Genomic DNA, 24,196 nt, shown 5'->3' on the forward strand with positions numbered 1-24,196 from the left:
CAAACTTGATCTATGACATGCCGTATCCCAACTATAAATCTGTACCTACGCTTTAAATTTACCTCCCATCTAATGCAACATGGCTTTGCCAAGGTGCAAATTTGCTCCTTTTCTTTGCTTTGTTCATAACTCAAAATCAGACCCTAAGGGGGGTATTCAATTGTTGCTCCGGACCGCAAAAAAACAAGCGCGTTAAAACTATTACCGTTTATACGGTAAACTTGCGCGTAAAAACCGTTAATACGGTAGTTTACTCGCTGAATTTCATCTCGCAGCTCCCAATTCAGCGAGTAGTTACTGTATAAACGCTAATAGTTTTAACACGCTCGTTCTTCCGGCGGCCGGAGTAACAATTGAATACGCCCCTATGTGCAATTACTCCCTGTGTGCAATTACTCTCCATGTACAATTGCTCACTATGTACAATTACTTCCTATGTGGATCATCTGATTTGTATTGATAGAAAAGTATCAGGTCCTCCTACACACCGTCTGAAATACATTTCTACCATTCTGTCAACATGCATCTCTAAGTACAGAGAAGACAGACCACGGACAGACTTTACATACAAGAGACAGACAGACTAACCAAGTCAAGCGGATTTGTCAGGAATAAGAGGGAGGGAGAGAGGACATACAGGAGAGAGAGAGAGAGGCTTATACTACCTGTGGCTCTCCTGCAGTCTGACTGACATAGCCTGCTGGAACTTGTAGTTCCACAGCAGCTGTAGACCCACATACTTACAATATAAAGTGAGAGAGAGACTGAGACTTACCTGGGTCAAACTTGAATTTAAGGTGAGAGGGAAACACCTCAGTATAGCAGAGAAAGAGAGATATGTTAGGTATGAGAGAGACAGAACAGACAGTACAATAGTAGACAGTCACATCGCAAGGTGACAGATGCATAATGGGTAAGGGATAAGAGACAGACATACTGTGAGAGAGACAGACACAACAAGTCATATACATGGTCTTTAATAATAACATCATTGGTAGAGTGCAGCAGAAGAAAGAGACATACTGCACAACAGAAAGTAAAAGAGACAGGTTGTGTGATGTGGTGACAGCTTGCCAGTGAGACATAGAACACACAATGTAAAGTTTGTTTAGACAGTGTAAAACAAGAATGACAGACAGTAAGGTGAAAGAGACAGCAGGTGACACGATTGCAGATCATGAGAGGAAGAGAGAGACACACAGCAAAGAGACAGGCAAGAGAGAGGAGAGAGAGAGAGAGTGACAGTGTAGAGGAGATCCTCCTCCTACCTGTTCTCACACAAGCAGCTTATTACCTGGAGTAGTCAGAACATGTAGGGACACATTGGGCTTCACACTGGATGTGATGATTAAACAGAGCCTCTCTGACTCTCACTTCTTTGGGGTTAAGAGATAATCCTTCTTTCCATTCCACTGTTCACATCAAAACCCCTCTCCATGGACCCAGGCAGAGCAGAATGCCTGAACACTGTGTTTTCACAAGCCAACCGACTTCTCCTGGGTTAACTGAAACATGCAATTGCCTGGATATACTCTGAAAACTACACTCATTTTTTCATAACTTTTTATGGATCAGCCTTTTGTCTAGACCATGCACAGACACTCCCGGAGGTGGATTTTCTATGTGTTTCTCTGTTTTGGAATCATCTATATGAAATTAGGGTGAGTACCTCTACAATGTATAAATTGCAAAAAAAAAAGGGAGATCATGCAAAACAGAGTTTATATTATAACTGATTTTCCGGGTCAATAGGATGGAAAAAAAATGTTTTTATTTTTAGTTTTGTAAAACGATTTATTTACACCACGTGTATAGCTATAGCTTTATATTACTGCCCTGCTTGTATTGACAAGTGAGACATTTAAACCTCTCTTAGCTTAACTCACTGTGTTACAATAATGATTAAAACAGGGTGCAATTGTGGTTAAACTGTGTGCACTGCCAGAAATCGCTTTCATTCTCTCTGTAGCGGACAGAATTGGAGAATCGACACATCAATGAAAGGTGTCGACAGTGATTTGACATTTGGTCTGTCTGCCTCCTTTGGGTAGTTGGGTCTCAGACTTAGGGAACTTGCTTGGCTGGCTCTATAGGACATCTAGATCTGGGCCACTTTTGCACCACCCTGTTTGCTCCTTGATACTTGATCACGATTATTTCAATTATTATATTTATTTGTACCTCTCCTACCTGCCAAGTTTCTTCCCCAACCTACCTGGGTGCCCTTATTAATATGGCTCGTTCCAGGAGTTGATTTTCCACATTCCTGAGTTCTAGCTGAGTTCTTACCTGTTTTGTTGCAAACACTACAAGGGGAAAGGAAAAAAAAACTGAAGAACGAGAGAAATCTGCCTTGTGGCTATTACGATGATTAAAATTGAAGTTGAGCTGTTGCTTTGCATCTGTGTCAGGTGGTCATTGGAGAAGTAGACATGAGATAGACAGATAGTGATAGTCTATGCTGGGCTGTCACCTGGACACTCTCTGGTGCCACCTATCGGATAAGAGGCTCATATTACTTGTCGCTCCCAGCCCTGTACCAGATCACCAGCTCCCAGCTAAGGGATTGATTCCACTTTTTGTGTCTCGGTGATTGTGATACAGGGACCCCTAGACAATGGCTGCAGTCTCAGGTGTTACACTGGCATCTGCCTGTGTGATTATTATACACATACAGCGACCTGCAAAAAAACAAAAAAACACCAAACCTGCATATAGGAAACATTAAAGAAGTCTAAACCCCTTGGTGCAATGAGATATAGTATTAAAAAGTGTCACAGGGCTTCTTTAAATTAATGTCACAGTGGATATTTTTTTATTTTATTATAAATTATGTTGTGTGATACTGCTGCTGTTAATGCTTTGCCATCTGCACCCAGAACCATTCGTTTACAGACCTCCTAGAGGGTTGTAATGTAATAAAATAGTGATCAAGTTCACCAAAACTGCAGAAGTATACTTGATGGTCAGAGGTTCGATATAGATTCATTGCATTTGCAATACAAGTTTCTGCTAAAGCACAATAGCGACATATATGCAACTATGTAACACTGACATCTAAATGAATATTGTCCTGTTGATATGCAAATAAGGATTCTTGCAGCTCTCCCGGCAAAGGCATTGGGATGTCTAGAAGTTTTAGAATTAATTCATTTTACAACAGACCTAGGAATGTATTAACCCTTTAAAATCCCCTGGCAGCTCTTGCCAGGTCTGGAGGAACGGTTAGTCTTTTTTTTCATAGACACTTACCTGCACAAATCATTACAAGTGTTTGGAACCTATGTCGTGTTAATCATTATGTTGCTATGATTTTGCAGTTTTGTTTTTGTTTTTTTAATGTTCTCTTTCCTGAGATTATTTGCAGTAGGAAAGTAAGACTGTGTTTTGTTTTATATCAACAATATTATTTCTTAGCGTTTTGCTATATATACAGTATATTTGTTTAAACCATTGCACTGCAGGAAAGGACTGAATGAAGAAACTACCTTGGAGTTTTCACAACAGCATTTTGATCTAGTAAAACCAGTATTGGAGAATTAGCAAAACTATGTTTCTTTTTCTATCTATATAAACGGTAGGAAAATATAATGCCTGTATATCCTGCAAGGGACAAAACTGTTTTTTCTTTTGTCTGTATTAGATTTTAACGGTAAATCTGGATAGTTTTGTGCTCAGAAAACACAGTGGTATTACCTATATCTCTCATTTAGTAATAAGACTTAGTAGTAAGAAATATTATGAGATAACGATTAGTTATGTAATCACCTAGTTGTATTTCATGTTGAGTGTTGCACTGTTTATAACACATCATATTGATTCCATGTATACTGTAATAGTAAATATTGTCTGTTTGAGGCACAGGTTTTATGAATTTATACAGTATAAAATAAAGCTGAAACATGTGAATAGAAATAGCAGTATTGTGCTATATATCAGCAGTGTGATACAGGATACTTTATATCAGTGATGTATACAAATGTATTGTGTATAATAACAATGTATGAAAGGGCACTGTATCTTGGAGCTATAGATTAGAGGCATTTGTGTAACAGAGCTGTGCATAATGGGTATAGTAGTAATGTATTGTGTCAGAACAATATATTAGAGCAAACTTTATATTGTAGCAATGTATTAAAGTATCAGATGTATTAAAGTATCATTGCATATCAGAGAAATGTATTAGGTACTACTGTATATCAGAGGAATGTGTTAGAAAACAATGTCTAGGACTGTATAAAGGGATGCTTATATCAGCAATATATTATGGGATATTGAATATCTGTTCAATATATTTCAGGTTATTCTATATCAGAACATATTGTATGTCTGAGGAATGTATTAGAGGACACTGCACATTAGAGGAATGTCTTGAGGAATAGTGTATATCAGAACAATATAGTAGAGATTGCTGATTTTCAGAGCAATGCATTAGATGATACTTATATTAGAGGAATGTATTAGGAGACATTGTATAGAGGTTACTGTATATCAGATCACTGTATTAGAGGTTACTGTATATCAGATCACTGTATTAGAGGTTACTGTATATCAGATCATTGTATTAGAGGTTACTGTATATCAGATCACTGTATTAGAGGTTTTGTATATCAAAGTGATATATTAGACTGCATTGTATATCACAGCAATTTATTGGATGTCAATGTGTTTTAAGCAATATATCAGAGGCCACTGTATGTCAGAGCAATATATTAGAGGCTACTTTATATCAAAGCAATGTGCTGGAGATTATAGTACATCAGATACATGTTTAAGTGGCTTCTGTCTACCAGAAAATTGCATTAGTGGCAACTATATATCAGAAGAATGTATTAGTGGCTTCTGTCTATCAGAAGAATGTATTAGTGGCTATTGTGTATCCGAAGAATCTATTAGTGGCTACTGTATATCAGAAAAATGTATTAGTGGCTACTGTATATCAGAAGAATGTATTAGTGGCTACTGTATATCAGAAGAATGTATTAGTGGCTACTGTATATCAGAAGAATGTATTAGTGGCTTCTGTCTATCAGAATAATGTATTAGTGGCTTCTCTATATCAGAAGAATGTATTAGTGGCTTCTCTATATCAGGATAATATATTAGTGGCTTCTCTATATCAGAAGAATGTATTAGTGGCTTCTGTCTATCAGAAGAATGTATTAGTGGCTTCTCTATATCAGAAGAATGTATTAGTGGCTTCTCTATATCAGGATAATATATTAGTGGCTTCTCTATATCAGAAGAATGTATTAGTGGCTACTGTATATCAGAAGAATGTATTAGTGGCTTCTCTATATCAGAAGAATGTATTAGTGGCTACTGTATATCAGAAGAATGTATTAGTGGCTACTGTATATCAGAATGATATATTAGTGGCTTCTCTATATCAGAAGAATGTATTAGTGGCTTCTCTATATCAGAAGAATGTATTAGTGGCTACTGTATATCAGAAGAATGTATTAGTGGCTACTGTATATCAGAAGAATGTATTAGTGGCTTCTCTATATCAGAATGATATATTAGTGGCTTCTCTATATCAGAAGAATGTATTAGTGGCTTCTCTATATCAGAAGAATGTAATAGTGGCTTCTCTATATCAGAAACTATATGAGAAAGGATACTTTATATCAGAACAATATATTAGTGATTATTGTATGTCTGAAGAATCTATTATAGGCTACTGTAAATCAGAGCAATACATTGGGGGTTATTGCATAGCAGACCAATGTAATTCTGTACAGCAGATTAATATATTAGAAGCTATTGTATATCAGGCAATGTAATAGAAGCTATTGTATTAGTGATTGCGTATAAGAGAAATATTATAGTACAGAATATTGTATATTATATCAGGGAACTGGAATACAGGATACTGTATTTTACAGTAATGTATTATCAGAGCCACGAATGAGGTGCTATGTTATATCAGAGCAATGTGTTAGAGGCCTCTATGTAATAGAGGATACCGGATATCACATGAATGTATTAGCGGTTATTTATATCAGAACAATGTACTTGTGTGATATTGTATACCAGAGTAATGTAGTAGAGGATAGTGTATATCATATCAGTGCAGTGTAACAGAGGCTACTGTTTATCACAGCAATGAATTAATGTATATTATATATCAGAACAATGTATATAGGGATATTGTGTATCAGATAATGTAGTAGAGGCTAGTGTATATCAGAGCAATGTACTAGCGGATAGTGTATATGAGCAATATATTATTATAGGCTATTGTATATCAGAACAATGTACTAAGGGATATTGTATATCAGAGTAATATATTATAGGCTACTGCACTACAGGTTACTACATATCAGAGCAGCGTATTACGAGATATATGTATGTGCTTTGTAGTTTTATTGGTGACTTATATATCAAAATTCAAAGTGAGCATAATTTGTTTTAGTGTATGTAACAATTTTGTGTTTGTTGCTCATATAGTATACGTGGAAAATTGTTTGTTTTTTTAAATCTGTGTTACATTTTGTTCCCTTTGTCAGAGCATCTAAGTCAATGTAAAACAAATATTTTATCAAAGGCCATGGTTATTATTTAAATGTTTAATTTGTTTTTTTTAATGTCAAGACCTTTAGCCACCTCAGAGCCAGCTAATTATATAATTTTAAAATCAGTCATTCTATCATTTCAGTGGCCGAAGTTAAATTTATGGTAGCATATTAAAAATAGGAGTGGCTATGGGATTGCTAAAAATGATTACTAGGATATAAAATGCCCCAACCCTTCATTAGATCCTTTGTTTTCTGGTGTATGGAGGGCATAACTTCTGAGCATTGGATATAATATTTTATATATATATATATATATATATATAAAATTTACATTCCAAGACGGGTACAATATCCCAAACTGCAGCACAGGATAATGGCCCATTTTCACTACTCTCTTTGTGATGCTTTCACGGTTCTACACATTGCAAGCAGGAAGTAAGACCCCATGGCGCAATTTCAACTGTAACGGTTCTAAATATATTGATTTGGATTTTCATGATTTTACAGTTTCGTCATTCGTTACCATTTAACTTTTCATGACACATATTGACTTTGACAATGAAGATATCAAACTATGATCAATAAATGGAACAAGTTAGAGAGTTTTATGGTGGAAAGACATCGGAGATATTTGTAATTTTACAATATAATTTTTCCATTTTTTTTATAAATGAACCCTTAGATTAGTAAGTGGTGCCAGGATTCATTTTCTATAGATTAAGTCAACAGAATGATTGTCAGGATATCTAGTATGAACACCACTGAGAGAAATATAAATGAAACAAGTTGGTTTATTTAAACACAGAACATACAGGTAGAATTGAGATGTAGCAAACGAAGAGGCAGATAACTCAAGTACTGGATTGGCAGATAAAGCTGAGAACCTGAGGATTCTGGTTACCAGGCAGGTGAAGTGGTCTGCAGGCACAGAGAGTCTGCAGGTCCAGGTTAAACTGGGAAGCTTTCGAGCTGAATACCAGGTGGAAGTGATAGTCTGCAGGCACAGGTAGCACGGAGGCTGGGAAAGCTGGGAAGCTTGAAGCTAGATGCCAGGCACATGAGATGATTATGTCAATCAGGATCAGAACACAGGCGTTACACTGAGAAACCAGCAGCAGCAAATTGATGAACTGGCCCAGAGTGCTGGGAGAGGCAGTCTTTTAAAGGCCAGATACAGGTGAGCATTATCTGGGTCCAATGATGAGAGCTTAACCCTTTGTAGGCAGGATCAGGGGATGACACAACAGCATCTAGGGTGAAGATACAGAACTGCAGCCAAAGACATACCGTGACAATGATGTACATTATCTGTTGGTAGGAGTGTGTGAGGCCACAGGAGAAACAGGATGTTATCAAAACAATTCATTGATTTCTACATATAAGAGTGCAGAGTGTATGTGGACAGTGTATAGCAGTGCAGATTATGGGCCTAATTCATTAAGGGAATGTAAATGCCGATACATTGCGTTAAATAGCATTGGACATGCCCAGATACGGACTAGAGGCCAGGAACTTTTGAAGGATATTTGGCGCATCTCTATGCCTGGTCATAATACAATTATATTGCATGCAGTTCAATGGAAGTAGTACTAAGCAATTTTCCTATTGATAGAATAAGAACAGATCATGAGAATGCAATCTAGCATACAGGACAAGAGAAGTGTTACTCTGCACTCAGCTAGTATTAGAAAATAGGACATGACTGGGGGAAAAAAATCAGGACAGAACAAAGAAATAGCTATTAATTGTGTTAATAATATTCAGAATATTTTGTACATAAACACTAGAAAGCATACATATCATGCAAGTTTTGTGAAAGGATCTCTGTAATATCTGATATACAATCAAATGTCATGAATCTGCACAGTTTCATTTTGTACATGCAGTACCTTCAATGGCCTTTAGATGGTGACACTGTTTCAGTGCTCTTGTTCATACCCCACTGGTCAGCACGATGGCTTCCACTATCTATTCATAACTACAGTATAAATGTAAATATGTATTAAAACCAAATTGCTTTAAAGACATAATAGTATATCCATATGATATACTACAGATTTAAAGGGAATTATAGCGACTGGACAATTTGGTGCTGTTTAATTTACAGTCTATGAATAGAACTAGGATTAGGGCCGCCAGTTCATTCTGCCGTGCGTTATGGTTTGGGGAAGATTAGAGACAATTAAGGACAAATTCTGCCAGCAAAACCTGCTGATTTCCATGGGCAAATCGAAAACAGGTGAATATTTAGCAGAACATTTTCTAACACATGAAGTCATCGTACCCATCCCTTGCAAGGTGTTTCAAGTGCTTTAATATTTGTCATTCCTTGCATTGTTTGCTCTCTTGCACAAGTGGATTAGTATTTAAGATCCTTCTTGGCTAATATATGGCTTTTAAGATGCACACGTCACATACACACAGTGGAAGATGCCATTGTGCGCTGTAGACAATATTCATGAAAATGTAGCCTAGAAACCAAGGACAAGGAGAGAGTATAGTGGATAATAAGTATTGTAGAACATGGCACAATGTCCGTGTATCCCCTGATAGCTGAACTACTCACGTCCCACTCCGGTAGATATAGATTCGTTATTAGCAGACTGCTATAAATATAGGTGATCCAGAACAGTTATACCAATGGGAGGAACCTCAACCCGGGCAATTAAATCTTGCTGCTTATAAGTTAAGGCAGTTTAGAAAGATAATCCGGGGATCTATCCTGAGGTTTCGGAAAGATGGCATTCCAGATTCATCAATAAAGACATCGCTATGAATGGCTTATGGGGCTCTTCCGTTGCAGCGCTTACCAAATATTTTTGTCACCCAGCAGAGTACTGTATCTAAAAGTTTGAGAATGGTGTCTTCTCAGCGAGCTGAGGAATTGATATTATGAACGTTAAGCAATCCGACCTGATGCTTTCGAGGTTTTAGCAGAGGTAAACTGTAAAGGTTTAGCAGCAGGGGCAGAACAGTACGTCACCCCGCCTCATAGCAATCTTTGGGTAATGGCTCAGCGATGGCGCTGTAACCTTCCAGGCCCCATGCTCTATTCTCAAAATAGTGCAGGGGAGCTCTACTGAGTATGTGCAGTCCAGGCCCCGTAGCATCTACACCCCTTGCACCCACCCCCTTGCCACTGGCTAGCAGGACCCTTTCAGGCAGTAGTGATATTCATTTTACAATTATTATCTTATTGAATTAAGCAATACCTATTTATTTGTTTAGCAATCAAACTTTAGCATCTATTGGGATTCTTCTTTTTTCTTCTTAATCTTCTTCTTCTTTCTTCTTCCTCCTTCTTCTTTCTACTTCTTCCTTCTTTTCTTTTTTCTTCTTCTTCTTGTTCCTTCTTCTCCTTTCTTTTACTTCTTCCTTCTTCCTTTTATTCTTCTTTCACCTTTATCTTCTTAATTTTTCTTCATTCTTCCACCTTCTTCTTCCTCTTCTTCATTTTTTCCTTATAAAATAAGTGCACTGAAGTCCACTTTCTGACAAATAACCGCTAGCTTATCAGCCCCCATGTAGCCAGTATGTCAGGGTCTCTACCCCAGAACTCCCTAGATACCTGAAACCAGGAGCCGATTTGCCGTGAGCTTACAGTGTGGGTACCATGATTCTCGTCTATTGTGTTCTATTGGAGCGGTATCGATGGACACACTCTACCCATTCCGTGAGGTCACTGGACACATGGCACCCGGTGACTCTAGATAAATGTCTGGGTACCTATTTGCAACATGGGCGAGGACAAGTAAGATATCCGGAAGTTGTTGACAGTGGACTTCCATTTATTGTGTACCCATCTGCAAGGACGAGGGTTCAACTCTGCAGTACAGGGTGTTCTAATGAAACGAAAGTTGTGGAAATTGGGCTTATTTGATTGCGCCTTTGAAGCAGCCTTTAGACAAAATGGTCAGATTGTTTCTGGAGAGCGGCAACTATTTACCAGCCAATGCCTTTGGCTCAGACTATTTCTAGACAAAGCAAATCAATATGTTCATGCAAACCAAATGTAAAATCATGACACTTCTGGTGGCCACATAATATAAAGCATGGTGATGCCACTGTGAGAACACGCCCGCAATATATTGGGGTGCGCCACATCCACTGGGGGGGTGTCTAGTGCTCCTGAACTGCTAGATCTTCCCCCGGGAAGCAGCCCTGCTTTCCCATATGCGTTAGACACACCTCCCAGCAGTCCCGCAAATCGGGGACAGTAGTCCTGACTCTGGAGATGGCAGAACAGCGCTCCGATTTGAGACAGTTGGGAGGTGTGATGTTCCTATCATCCTCCTTATCTAGTGTGCAGTGGAGGCAGGGAGTGTGGTGGTGGGCTGTGACATCATCCCCAGCTCTTTACAAAAATAGAGGAGCAGCAGCCAGAACTCAGTTTGGGGGCACTAGACGCCTAGGTGTGCCTAGTGGTAACGCCGGCCCTGGGCAGGGTCAGATAGGACCAGAGCTTCATTGGAGACATATTGTGGCGCAGAAAATAGCTTCCTTCTTGTGCACTTAAATCAGCCGCAAATTGGGGGAAAGTTTCCTGTATTTCCTGCTTTGCTTTAGTTTATAAGGCACCAAAAGGAACTATTGGTTAGATTTTTATGACCATTTTACTTTGTCATTCACTTTTCTTTTTATTGAATTTCAAAAAACAAGTAACAAATCAAAAAACAAAACAACTTATTCACTATTATTGAACATAGGCGCAAAAGTTGCACTGATGCACAGTAGCCAATCAGCAATTAGCTTTGAGTTGTTTAGTGCAATATAAGAGCATGTGTCTGATTGGATGGTACAATTAATTGCAAGTAGATGAGACCTGAAGTGTCTGTTGTGTGATTTCGTTAACAAATTAAAAGGTTCCGTCAGGGACCACATATTTTCTGGTTTGTAAATGACCATTACTATGGACCATTTATAAATCTATATACATGCATAGTATGCTTAAAGACAGGGAAATAGAGCACTTAAATTGGGCATACGCACGTCTGTATTCAGCTACTTGGCTCGCTCTTACTGTACCATGACTATGTGCATATGCCCATTCCCCACCCCGTTCCGCCCATGAAACCGTAGCCTTGTCCTTTGTGCTCGAAGATGACTTGTATACACTTGCGTTCTCTGGCATACAGTTAGTTTCTGGGCATGCGCAGTGCAATTTAGTGCAAAATATGGCAAGTATCGGCATTTACGTTCCTTAATGTATCAGGCCCAGGATGTACGGAATAAATAGTGAAAAAAGCTGTCATGATAGCTTCTATTAAAACACAGGAATAGAGAGATAATAAGTGCCCGGGCCATCCTTGGTGCCCTGGCAAGCATGACAGTGCCCCACTCAGCAGTCCCCCCCCTCCTTGCTTGTTACCTAGTGTGCAGTGGAGTGTGGTGATGGGCTGTGACATCGTAGCCAAGTGCCACACCCCCAGCCCTTTACAAAAATGGAGGACCCGCAGCCAGCAGCCGGAACTCAGTTTGGGGGCACTAGATGCCTAGGTGTGCCTAGTGGTAACGCCTGTCCTGGGTGGGGTCAGATAGGACCAAAGTTTTATTGGAGCCATATTGTGGCACAGAAAATAGCTTTCATCTGGTCCATACACCCCTAGTTGGCTTGGCATACATCTATGCTTTACTCCCAGCCTAATGGAGCTTCCAAAATGCGGCTGCACAAGTGCCTGAGATTGCTCTCAACCTGGGCCAGTCCTGCTGCATGACCCCAGTGTTGAACGATCGGATCATAGTAACATTTGGCCACACACATAGACTGATCGGCTCTACTACCAATCATCTTCCCACCACCTTGTCCGTCATGCCTGATCGTGATCCTTGGAACTTTATCTAGCATAGAGGCTGCAATATTGGAGCAATCACCTGAGATTGCAGCATGTGTCGCTAGCTTTGAATTAAACATCAGCCCTCCCAACACACATTAATTTGGTCACCGACGCGCTGATTCGAAAGGCAATGTGGTATTTTTTACCTTTATTATCATTATCTTTGACTTATAAGGCGCCACAAAGCGTCCGTAGCGCCGTAGATTACATATACAGAAAACAGAGATCCAAGACACAACATGATACAGAAAGAACCAAATGTATACAAACACAGGTGACAGGGTAAAACAAATCAGATTATATCTGACAGATAGTGAAAGGGATAGTAGAAATCAGAGAGAAGTAGGCCAAAGCTTAAAAAAACAGGGAAAACAGGGCTAGGGAAGCAGGCCAAGAGGTACAGAGGGTGATGGAATAGTAGAAGGAGCACACAAGGAAAGAGGGTCCTGCTACTGAGAGCTTACATCCTAAAGGGAAGGGGAGACACAAATAGGGTGGTACTAACTGGGGGAGAGAGCCGGGACAAGGGAGGAGGACTGATAGACTTGAAAAAGAAATGAGTCTTAAGCGCACGCTTGAAGCCTTTGAGAGTAGATGCTAACCTGATGGAACGTGGAAGATCGTTCCACAGCAGGGAAGCAGCCCGGGCAAAGTCCTGAAGACAAGAGTGAGAGGAGGTGATCAGTGCAGTAGTGAGGCGGCGGTCACAGGCAGAGCGGAGGGGGCGGGTAGGAGTGTAGGTAAAGATGAGATTGGAGATGTAGGGAGGGGAAGATTGACTAAGAGCTTTAAAGGTGAGGGTGAGGAGTTTAAATTTAATTCTGTAGGGTATGGGGAGCCAATGTAGTGACTGTTGGAGGGAGACTGCAGAGACAGAGCGGTGGGAGAGAAAAATGAGGCGGGCAGCAGCATTGAGGATAGACTTAAGAGGGTCAAGGCGAGAATCAGGTAGGCCAGAGAGAAGGAGGTTACAGTAGTCAAGGCGAGAGATAAAAAGCGAGTGAACAAGGGTTTTCGTGGCTTCTGTTGTGAGAAGGGGACGTATCTTAGATATATTCTGAAGGTGGAAGTAGCAGGATTTTAAGAGGGACAGAATGTGAGACTTGAATGAGAGGGAGGAATCAAGGATGACCCCAAGGCAGCGGACTTGGGGGACAGAAACGAGGGTAGTGTTATTAACAGAAATAGAGTGGGGAGGGAGGTGGGAGAGTCCTGGAAGGGGGAAAGACTATAAGCTCGGTCTTGGAAATATTTAGTTTAAGGAAGCGTTGGGACATCAAAGATGAGATGGCCAAGAGACAGGAGGAGACATGAGACAGAAGGGAAGGGGAGAGGTCAGGGGATGAAAGATAAATTTGGGTATCATCAGCATAGAGGTGGTACTGGAGGCCAAAGGAGCTGATGAGGACACCAAGGGAGGAGGTGTAGAGGGAGAAAAGCAGTGGGCCAAGAACGGAGCCTTGAGGAACGCCAACGGGTAGGGGAAGAGGGGGTGATGTAGAATCATGAGTAGAGACTGAGAAGGAGCGGTTGGTGAGGTAAGAGGAAAACCAGGATAGGACAGTGTTACATAGGCCTATAGATTTGTGAGTGTGTGGTCAATGGTATGGAAGGCAGCAGAGAGGTCAAAAAGGATAAGAACGGAGTAGTGTCTATTGGATTTAGTGACCTTAGTGTGGGCAGTTTCAGTGGAGCGGAGGGGGCGAAAACCAGATTGGAGCGGGTCAAGGAGTGAGTGAGAGGAGAGAAAGGAGGTGAGACGGTTGTAGACAACCCGTTCACGGAGTTTGTAGGCAAAAGGAAGAAGCGAAATAGGGCGGTAATTAGAGAGAGAGGCAGGATCAAGGGACGGTTTCTTGAGTATGGGGGAGACAAGGGCATGTTTAAAAGAGGAGGGGAAGATTCCAGAGGAGAGGGATAGGATGAGGAGGTGTGCAAGGTGGGAGCAGGCTTCAAAAGAGAGGGAGCGGAGGAGGTGGGAGGGGATTGGGTCCTGTGTGCAAGTGGAAGGGGGAGAGCAAGAGAGAAGGGTATGGACTTCATCTGCAGATACCGGAGTGAAGGATGAGAAGGAGGGTGAGCTAGCAGGAGGGGAGGGGAGAAAGGAGATAGCAGCAGCAGAGGAGGGTGAGAAGGGGGACAGAGTGGGCATGGAGGGGGGAGAGGGTGGGGTAAGAAGGGACTGCTGGGAGATGTCATGACGTATAGACTTAATCTTGGCGGTGAAGTGGGTAGCAAAGTCGACAGCAGAGAGCGTGGGGGGAGTGGGAGAGGGTGAGGGGAGAGGAGGGAGTTGAAGGTGGCAAAAAGCCGACGGAGGTTGGAGGATTGGGAAGAAATGAGAGCTTTAAAACCATTTGAAAATTCAGGATTGATGCAGCGTTCCACAGATTGGTAGGTCCCCAGTTCTACATTCTATCTAATCAGATCTGGGTTATTTTTCCCCCTAACACATAACTGGATAAAATGCAGGTGAACTATGACCCAAAATACTGTAGACAGTTACATGCTTTAGTAAATCACCCGAGTTGTTATAGAGCGATAAAGAGGATTTACCATGCAGGCCGGTCACTGTAACCATGTACATTTTATCAACAACTTTATTTTGGAAAATCTCAAAAAGAATAGAGTGCTAGTGAATGCTGTGGGCTGGACGCATGGTACATAGCTCCCTGACAGCTGATAGGCTTTACTGCACCAGGATATCAGGCTGCCAAGGTGTCCTTACGTCCCTGTACTCCACTTGTACTCAGTCCAACCACTGAGCAGTGTGTTGGGGACAGCTGGGAAGAGGAATGAGAAAGTGGCCAGAACATTCACACGGGACGGCAGCATCCCAGCCAGTGAATACACAAACTGTATCTCTGTCACCCTATTGTCATCCTCCCCCTTTCTTCTCCAAAACAAGTAGGCGGACTGCAGCATCACTCTACCCAATGGCAACTCACAGACTCATGAAAGACAGAGAGAGAGAGAAAGAGAGAGAGAGAGAGGGAGACAGGAGAGGTGCTCCCTGCCATCTAAATCCTTTAAACCATCATCAGAGAGATCCCAGTCTGTGAACTTGCAACCACTGAGACATGACAGACACAGTCCCACAGCCCAAGGCAGCAGCTCTACCAGCTCCCTGTCTGTATTAATGACTTATCTGCAGTTGGTGTGTCACATTCAGCAGCTGAGCATCCGAGCCAAGGGACTGGACCTGTGCTATCAGATCTGGGGCGGGGGTCAAGGATTTGGGGGCCCTTAAGAGGAATTAAAAGGATCTTTCTCTCTGTGACAGGAGGACAGTCATGATTCTGCTCACATCGCGCAGTGTATTACTTTCAGTCTATTACCCCCAGATTTTCCTCATCCTTACCAGCGGCAGTTACCTGTAAGTCTTTTCATTTTCATTTATTCCTAAACTTGGCGCCGTGCGCATTAAATTGCAGGTGAATACAGGCTGGTATTAGAAGGGGGCCTATACCCATGTCGTAGAACAGAGTTTTTGGAGTTTAGAAAGTCACAAAAAGTTTCCAGTGGTGAAAAAATAAAGTATTACCCCCTCTCCTCCCCAATACCTCCTGTCTTATTGATTGCATTATGTAAGAATTTACTCTTAGCAGGATAGTATCATTGTGAATGAATGAGCAAAGGCAGTATGAGATGCTAGTGAGTCGTTTAGACATCTCAGGCTGCTAGCATTGGTGTGCGTGAGTTCTCTGTACAGCACTGCGGAACTAGCGGCGCTATATAAATAAATGATGATTGTGATTGGTTGCTGTGTCCTAGCCCAGACACCTGTGCACTATTGTGTGCAATTATTTCTCCTGAGCTAAGAGACACCATCATTAGGTCACAGAGAGATCTCATTTCTACTCTAAAGTGATGATGAACCTTCGTGTCCATGGATATTTCGTTATTTTCGTTTTCCCAAAAATGTGCAGGTGTGTTGATGAAAGGCTGGAACATGGATCTAGTTTGCTATTTTGATCGATGGACCACTGTAAAACAGACGTACCTTAAGTGATCTCGATATATGTTATGTGCTTGTGATAATAGGGTCAAGCTTGGTATCATTCCTGTTTGTTGGAGTCATGTATGTATCACAGAAGAATGGTAATTTATTCCACAGAGTATCATTTGTAGGCTAAACCAATTTTTGTTTTGCTTTTCGTATTGGTTATTGGCAATTACTGTGCATTTTTGAATACTGTTAGTTTCTCTGTGTCATATACAGATCTGTCAATGCGTGGGGCGGATAGGTGTTTTCTGATCTATCAGTCATCATGCAAATCTAAACTATAATCGGTTTGCCAACACTTCAAGGTGTCTGTTCTTTATTAGCAAAACAGGGATAAATCTTTGAAAATATTGCTGACCTGAGAGAAGACTGTTGAGGTTGAGTTCAGAATGGTTTAGATAATATGCCAAAGGCTTGTTCACCTGCCAAATAATCTCTAACCTACGCAAGGAAAATACACAGAGAGACCACTAATCTGTCCCACTTCACATGCGTTTTATTACTGAAATAAACTGCTTAGATCTGTCTTCATGCACATTCCCATTGGTGAGACTTCAATATTGACAAAAACTGCAATATTTTTTTCTTAAGCACGTTGGTATCTTACAGACAGAATTCAAGTTATAAAATTGCATTTTTCCAATTTGTTCATTATACTCAGCCTAGGAATCCTGCTAGTTTATTGCTAACTGGTGTGAAATGTTTAATCGTTTTCATTGTTTCGTTAGTTTTGGCTTATTTTTGGCAATATTTATATAACATTTATATTAGTTTTACACAACTTATTACAAGTTGCCCTTGTGGGTTCCGGATTGATTACAACCTTGATTTATGTAGTAGAAAGCTGTTGAAGTATTATATCAAACCGTTCTTTTTCAGATTTCTATGTAATGCCCGTGGGTTGGCTGTTAATGTACAGAAAGGACGAAAATCCTGATTTATGGAACAAGATTGCATTAAATGTTGTTGTTTAGTTGGACATTTTTGATGAACTAAATAGATTAGAATTTTTCAAAGTAGATTTTCAGCTCCCAGTCTGTGCAGCAGAACCTCCAGTTTGGCTCTCGAAAAGCAACGTTTATAATATCTGAAATATTTTTTTACATAAATGTAGCCATATTTTCATAAAACCGTATAGGAAATTACTATCCTGAAAAATTTTGCTCCCTATAAATAGTTCAGATCTTGAAACAAAAGTTTTGAACCGCACACCAGATGCTGAGATGCTGGCGGTTACCCTGACTGTGTGACATAATTATAAGTTTGGAAGGTTGGAACTGGAAGCAGCGATACCAGAGCACAGAGGCTGAAGGACCTACAAGTGAATGATGGCAGAAACCATTGGATGTGTTTTATATTCAAGGTCATTTCAGCATAAGGATACTGAATAAGAAGCTTTGGCAACCTCCGGCTCTCTAGCTGTTGTAGAACTACAATTCTCAGCATGCCTGCCTTCTAACCTTATGTATAACAAGGTATAATCCATGGTGCCTAACACATGTGTGACATGCCTATACATGGTATAATCTGGGGTGCCTAGCACATGTATCACATGTGTATACAGACTATAATCTGGGGTGCCGAGCACATGTATGACATGTTTATATGGGGTATAATCTGGGGTTCATGACACATGTATGACATGTTTATACAGGTATAATCGGGTGCATGACACATGTATAACATGTTTATACAGGTATAATCGGGTGCATGACACATGTATGACATGTTTATATGGGGTATAATCTGTGGTGCATGACACATGTATGACATGCTTATACAGGGTATAATCTGGGGTGCATGACATGCTTATACAGGGTATACTCTGGGGTGCATGACACATATATGGCATGTTTATATGGGGTATAATCTGTGGTGCATGACACATGTATGACATGCTTATACAGGGTATAATCAGTGGTGCATGACACATGTATGACATGCTTATACAGGTTATAATCTAGAGTGCATGACAAATGTATGACATGCCTATAGAAGGTATAACCTGGAGTACATGACACACGTATGACATGTTTATACAGGGCATAATCTGGGGTGCATGATACATCTGTGACATGCCTATACAGGGTATTGTACGGGGTACATGTATGATATGCCTATACAGGGTATAATCTGGGGTGCATGACACATGTATGACGTGCCTATAGAGGGTATAACCTGGGGTATATGACATATTTATACAGGTATAATCTGGGGTGCATGACACATGTATGACATGCATATACATGGTATAATCTGGGGTGCATGACACATCTATAACATGCCTATACAGGGTATAATCTGGGGTACATGACACATGTATGACATGCTTGTATAGGGTATAATCTGGGGTACATGTATGACATGCCTATACAGGGTATATCTGGGGTGCATGACACGTGTATGACATGCTTATACAGGGTATAATTTGGGGTGCATGACACATATATGACATCGATATACATCATACAATCTGGGGTGCCTAGCACACTTATGACATGTCTATACAGGGTGTAATCAGGGATATATGACATATGTATGACATGCCTATACAGGCTATAATCTGGGGTACATGACACATGTATGACATGCCTATACAAGGTATAATCTGGGGTGCATGACACATGTATGACATGCATATACATGGTATAATCTGGGGTGCATGACACATCTATAACATGCCTATACAGGGTATAATCTGGGGTACATGACACATCTATAACATGCCTATACAGGGTATAATCTGGGGTACATGACACATGTATGACATGCTTGTATAGGGTATAATCTGGGGTACATGTATGACATGCCTATACAGGGTATATCTGGGTTGCATGACACGTGTTTGACATGCTTATACAGGGTATAATTTGGGGTGCATGACACATATATGACATCGATATACATCATACAATCTGGGGTGCCTAGCACACTTATGACATGTCTATACAGGGTGTAATCAGGGGTATATGACATATGTATGACATGCCTATACAGGCTATAATCTGGGGTACATGACACATGTATGACATGCCTATACAAGGTATAATCTGGGGTGCATGACACATATATGACATCGGTATACATCATATAATCTGCGGTGCCTAGCTCACGTGTTACATGTCTATACATGGTATAATCTGGGCTATATGACACATGTATAACATGCCTATGCAGGAGGTAATCTGGGGTGCCTGGCACATATATGACATCAGTGTACATCATATAATCTGGGGTTCCTAGCACACATATGATATGTCTATAGACAGTATTATGTGGGGTTCCTGGCATATGTATAACATGCGTATACAGGGTGTAATCTGAGGTGACCGCCATGTGTATAATATGGATATACAGATCTCAACATACCTGGTACATGTATAATATGGGAATAAAGATCTCAACATAACTGGTACATGTATAATATGGGAATACAGATCTCAACATATCTGGTACATGTATAATATGGGAATACAGATCTCAACATATCTGGTACATGTATAATATGGGAATACATGTCTCAACATACCTGGTACATGTATAATATGGGAATACAGATCTCAACATATCTGGTACATATATAATATGGGAATACAGGTCTCAACATACCTGGTACATGTATAATATAGGAATACAGATCTCAACATACCTGGTACATGTATAATATGGGAATACAGGTCTCAACATACCTGGTACATGTATAATATGGGAATACAGATCTCAACATACCTGGTACATGTATAATATGGGAATAAAGATCTCAACATATCTGGTACATGTATAATATGGGAATACAGATCTCAACATACCTGGTACATATATAATATGGGAATACAGGTCTCAACATACCTGGTACATGTATAATATGGGAATACAGATCTCAACATATCTGGTACATATATAATATGGGAATACAGGTCTCAACATATCTAGGACATATATAATATGGGAATACAGGTCTCAACATACCTGGTACATGTATAATATGGGAATACAGATCTCAACATACCTGGTACATGTATAATATGGGAATAAAGATCTCAACATATCTGGTACATGTATAATATGGGAATACAGATCTCAACATATCTGGTACATATATAATATGGGAATACAGGTCTCAACATACCTGGTACATGTATAATATGGGAATACAGGTCTCAACATACCTGGTACATGTATAATATGGGAATAAAGATCTCAACATATCTGGTACATGTATAATATGGGAATACAGATCTCAACATATCTGGTACATATATAATATGGGAATACAGGTCTCAACATACCTGGTACATGTATAATATGGGAATACAGATCTCAACATACCTGGTACATATATAATTTGGGAATACAGGTCTCAACATACCTGGTACATGTATAATATGGGTATACAGATCTCAACATATCTGGTACATGTATAATATGGGAATACAGATCTCTACATATCTGGTACATGTATAATATGGGAATACAGATCTCTACATACCTGGTACATGTATAATATGGGAATACAGATCTCAACATATCTGGTACATGTATATTATGGACGTATGGCGTATGGGTGAAAGAAGGTTTTATTTTATAAAGACATTGTACTAAATCCATTGTACTGTGTGGAATTCGTAAGTGCATCGGTTGTTCCAGCTCATATTCTGACAAGCAATGGTTCTCCAGCTGGCATAGCATGCTGGAACTTGTAGTTCCTGAAGATAGTTTGGTTTATGGATTGGATTACATCTGTTGCTGATGCAAGGTTGTTACTAATTGTGTAACAAAGATCAGCTATTGTGAGTGAGACAGTGAATCTTTTAGAGCCCTAAAACTCTAGACTGTCCTGCTGACACCGGGACAGTCGGGGATGTGCATTATTAGGTGCTGTTTTGTAATGTATAGTGTTGTTGTAACTTGTGGCATAGGAGGGATTTGCTTTATAGGCCCATCAGTATGAAGGGGATAATTTGCAGTATTGATGACCAGGGCTGCCAAGAGGAATTCAAGGCCCCGGTACAACAAATTCATGGAGCCCCCCTTATAGTTGAGTATGCTAAAAAAAATTGTGGCGCATCGCGGCGGCGCATAATTTTGTAGAGGTGTGGTCATGCATTTGGGGGCGTGGCAAATGCGCCATTGGGGCATCGCTAAAACATCAAAATCACTAGGCTCTCAATTCGCCTGAGCGTCACATATGTCCAAGCACTCCTGACTTTCAGGACACCTAGCACCACAGTGTGTTATAGAAAAAATGCAGTGTGCACACAAAGAGTTCAGTCTTGGCCTGCACCTTACATTGGGCACAACACTCACCAAAAATTGACATTGTCCCTACTAGAATCACAACATTTCACATACTGTCCTGCTCTCTCCTACCTGTTCTTCTAACTTTAACCAGCTGTGGCTGCATGTTTCTTTAGTTGCGGCTTGTCTGGATCCTGGAATGCTGGGGGCCCTATTTGGAAAAAAATAGCTACATTTAGATAATTCCAAACAACCCTGGCGTTAAATCAATACCATCCACAATTAATAATTAGGCCTTCCTCCAGCTCCAATATTACAATAATGTGCCCCTTCATCATCGCCATGCCTTATGATCACACTGCGCCCCCATGCTGCTTTTGCCCCCTTCACCTGGCTCTCCTTCATCACACTATACTATGCTGCTCCCCCCTCTTTTTCAATCCCACTGTGCCATGCCTCCCCCCCTTTTTAACCCCACTGTGCCATGCTGCCCACCATTTTTTAACCCCACTGTGCCATGCTGACCCCTGTTTTTTAACCCCACTGTGCCCTGCTGCCCCGTTTTTTAACCCCTCTGTGCCCCCCTCATTTTTTAACCCCTCTGTCATTCTGCCCCTGTTTTTTAACCCCTCTGTGCCCCCCCTCATTTTTTAACCCCTCTGTCATGCTGCCCCCTTTGTTTTTAACCCCTCTGTACCCCTCCTCGTTTTCCTCCCTTCACTTACCTTTTCTTCTCTCTTCTTTCTTGCTCTTCTCTGCTGTTCTGTGCTCCATTGCTCCAGACTGACTGAATACTGGGCGTGACATGATGACGTCACACCCGGCATTCAGACAGTCTGAATGGAGCACAGAGCAGCAGAGAGGAGGAATATCGGTGCCGCGATCACGTGAGTATGTTTTGTTTGTTTTTTTAACTACCCTGCCCCCCCACCAACGACCCTAGTATCTCTGTCTGTCTGTGTGTGTGTGTTAGGGAATTTAGTGAGTGAGTTTTCTGTTCAGCGATGCGGAATTAGTGGCGCTATATAAATAAATGGTAATAATAATAATAATACTTGTCCAGTCTCCTGGAATGGCTAGGTGCCATCCGAAATGATCTCTTGGACTCCTGAGAGAGCGTGACAATCAACCTGAAGCCGGGGCAGACAGAGAAGCATACTTGCCAAATCTCCCGGAAAGTCCGGGAGACTCCCAAAATTCGGGTCGGGCTCCCGGGCGAGCTGGCATTTCTCTCGGATCCTGGATATCACATGACGCGATTCTCTGTGAATTACGCCATTTTGGAGGGCGGGAGGGGGCGGGCGAGGCCAATCGTGTCATTTTGGCCCCGCCCGCCGCGATGTAAATTATGTTTTTGCGCGGGGGGGCGGGTACAAAATGATGCGATTGGCCTCACCCCGCCCCTTCCCGCCCTCCAGTCACGCCCCCTGGAGTTGGCAAGTATGCAGAGATGCAGTGGGAGGAACCCATTGAGGCATAGTGACGCAATGTTATCGTTGTTGTGGAGGCGGCGTTATGATGTAAGGCCCGCCATCATGCCACAATGGCCAGTGCGTAATGACGGCAATCCCGTCATCATGCCCAGTTCCTCCCATGGCACCACTGTCTGCCCCTGCTTCAGGGAGGTACGCAATGCATATCCCAGAGGGGAAGTCTGAAAAGTTGGTAACGATCTTTAAAGTTTCATTTTCTTGAGTTTTGCACATTATTTTAAAGATTTCATTCATCCATTGATTTATTTATTCATTCATTCATTTCACTTTCTCTGTCATTTTAGTACCGTGTGCACTATGTAGTTAGCAATAAAAGTGGAGGTCTGCGAGAGAAGCAAAAGTCCCCTTTCATGTTATGAGTAGAGGACACTTCAGAATAATTTATGGCATAACTAGAGCTTGTTTAGTGTCACTGGGTGCATGAGCTGGACTGCTCATACTCAGAAGAGACCCAGCTCTATAATGAGAGCAGAGAGGGGGCCTTGGCAGAGTGGAACTGCTGCTATGTAGCCCAGCAATGCACTGTTCCACCCCTGAATATGCACCAATATCTTCTGCTGTCTTATTTATAGTGCGGTTCAAAAAAATGAAAGGACGCATCTGATTGGTTGTTATAGGTTACAACCCATAATGCATAGAACAATGATGTGCTGTAATTCACACCCACCAATCAGATGTTAACATTTAACAGTCCAGTACAGAGTAATGAAAGCTGATGTCTGGTTGGTTGCTATGGCTCACACACATCACTGCTCTCCCGGAATGTCCGGGAAAGCTCCAGAACTTTGGGTAGTTCTCCTGGAACCCTGGGAGGCCTTTCTTTACTAGGAAGTGGGCGGGACAGGCCCCATTCCACATCATTTGCACAATGTCCTAATGGGATCCTTTGCAGGTCAAAAAGCTGAAAATCCCGTGTTCTGTGCTTATATCATTGGCCCCCACCCATCTGTATGAATCCCCAATCCACACAGATCACTTCTTCAAGAGCAGGTCTGCAAGCCTGTCAGTCACTTCCCTGCTACCATCGCAGCCTGCTGAAGAGGAAGGATATAGAGTTTGACAGTACCCTTAATATAACTCATAAACACTACAGTTATATTATTC

General features: G+C 41.2%; 1 protein-coding gene across 2 annotated transcripts in view; it reads left to right on the forward strand.

The window, feature by feature from the left end:
* The first annotated feature begins 1,139 nt into the window (after window positions 1–1,139).
* WNT7B (Wnt family member 7B) overlaps window positions 1,140–24,196 on the forward strand; it is a 100,030-nt gene continuing 76,973 nt past the window's right edge. Inside the window, exon 1 of one of the 2 annotated variants that reach the window (XM_075210343.1) lies at window positions 1,140–1,661. In XM_075210343.1, the coding sequence (XP_075066444.1) occupies window positions 1,591–1,661 (71 nt within the window). In that variant the 5' untranslated portion in view covers window positions 1,140–1,590. Of the gene's footprint in view, window positions 1,662–15,145; window positions 15,732–24,196 lie in introns of those variants that run through there. The other variant, XM_075210342.1, reaches the window with a different exon arrangement.

The sequence above is a fragment of the Mixophyes fleayi genome, chromosome 4, assembly GCF_038048845.1.
Source record: "Mixophyes fleayi isolate aMixFle1 chromosome 4, aMixFle1.hap1, whole genome shotgun sequence".
Classification (NCBI taxonomy): domain Eukaryota; kingdom Metazoa; phylum Chordata; class Amphibia; order Anura; family Limnodynastidae; genus Mixophyes; species Mixophyes fleayi.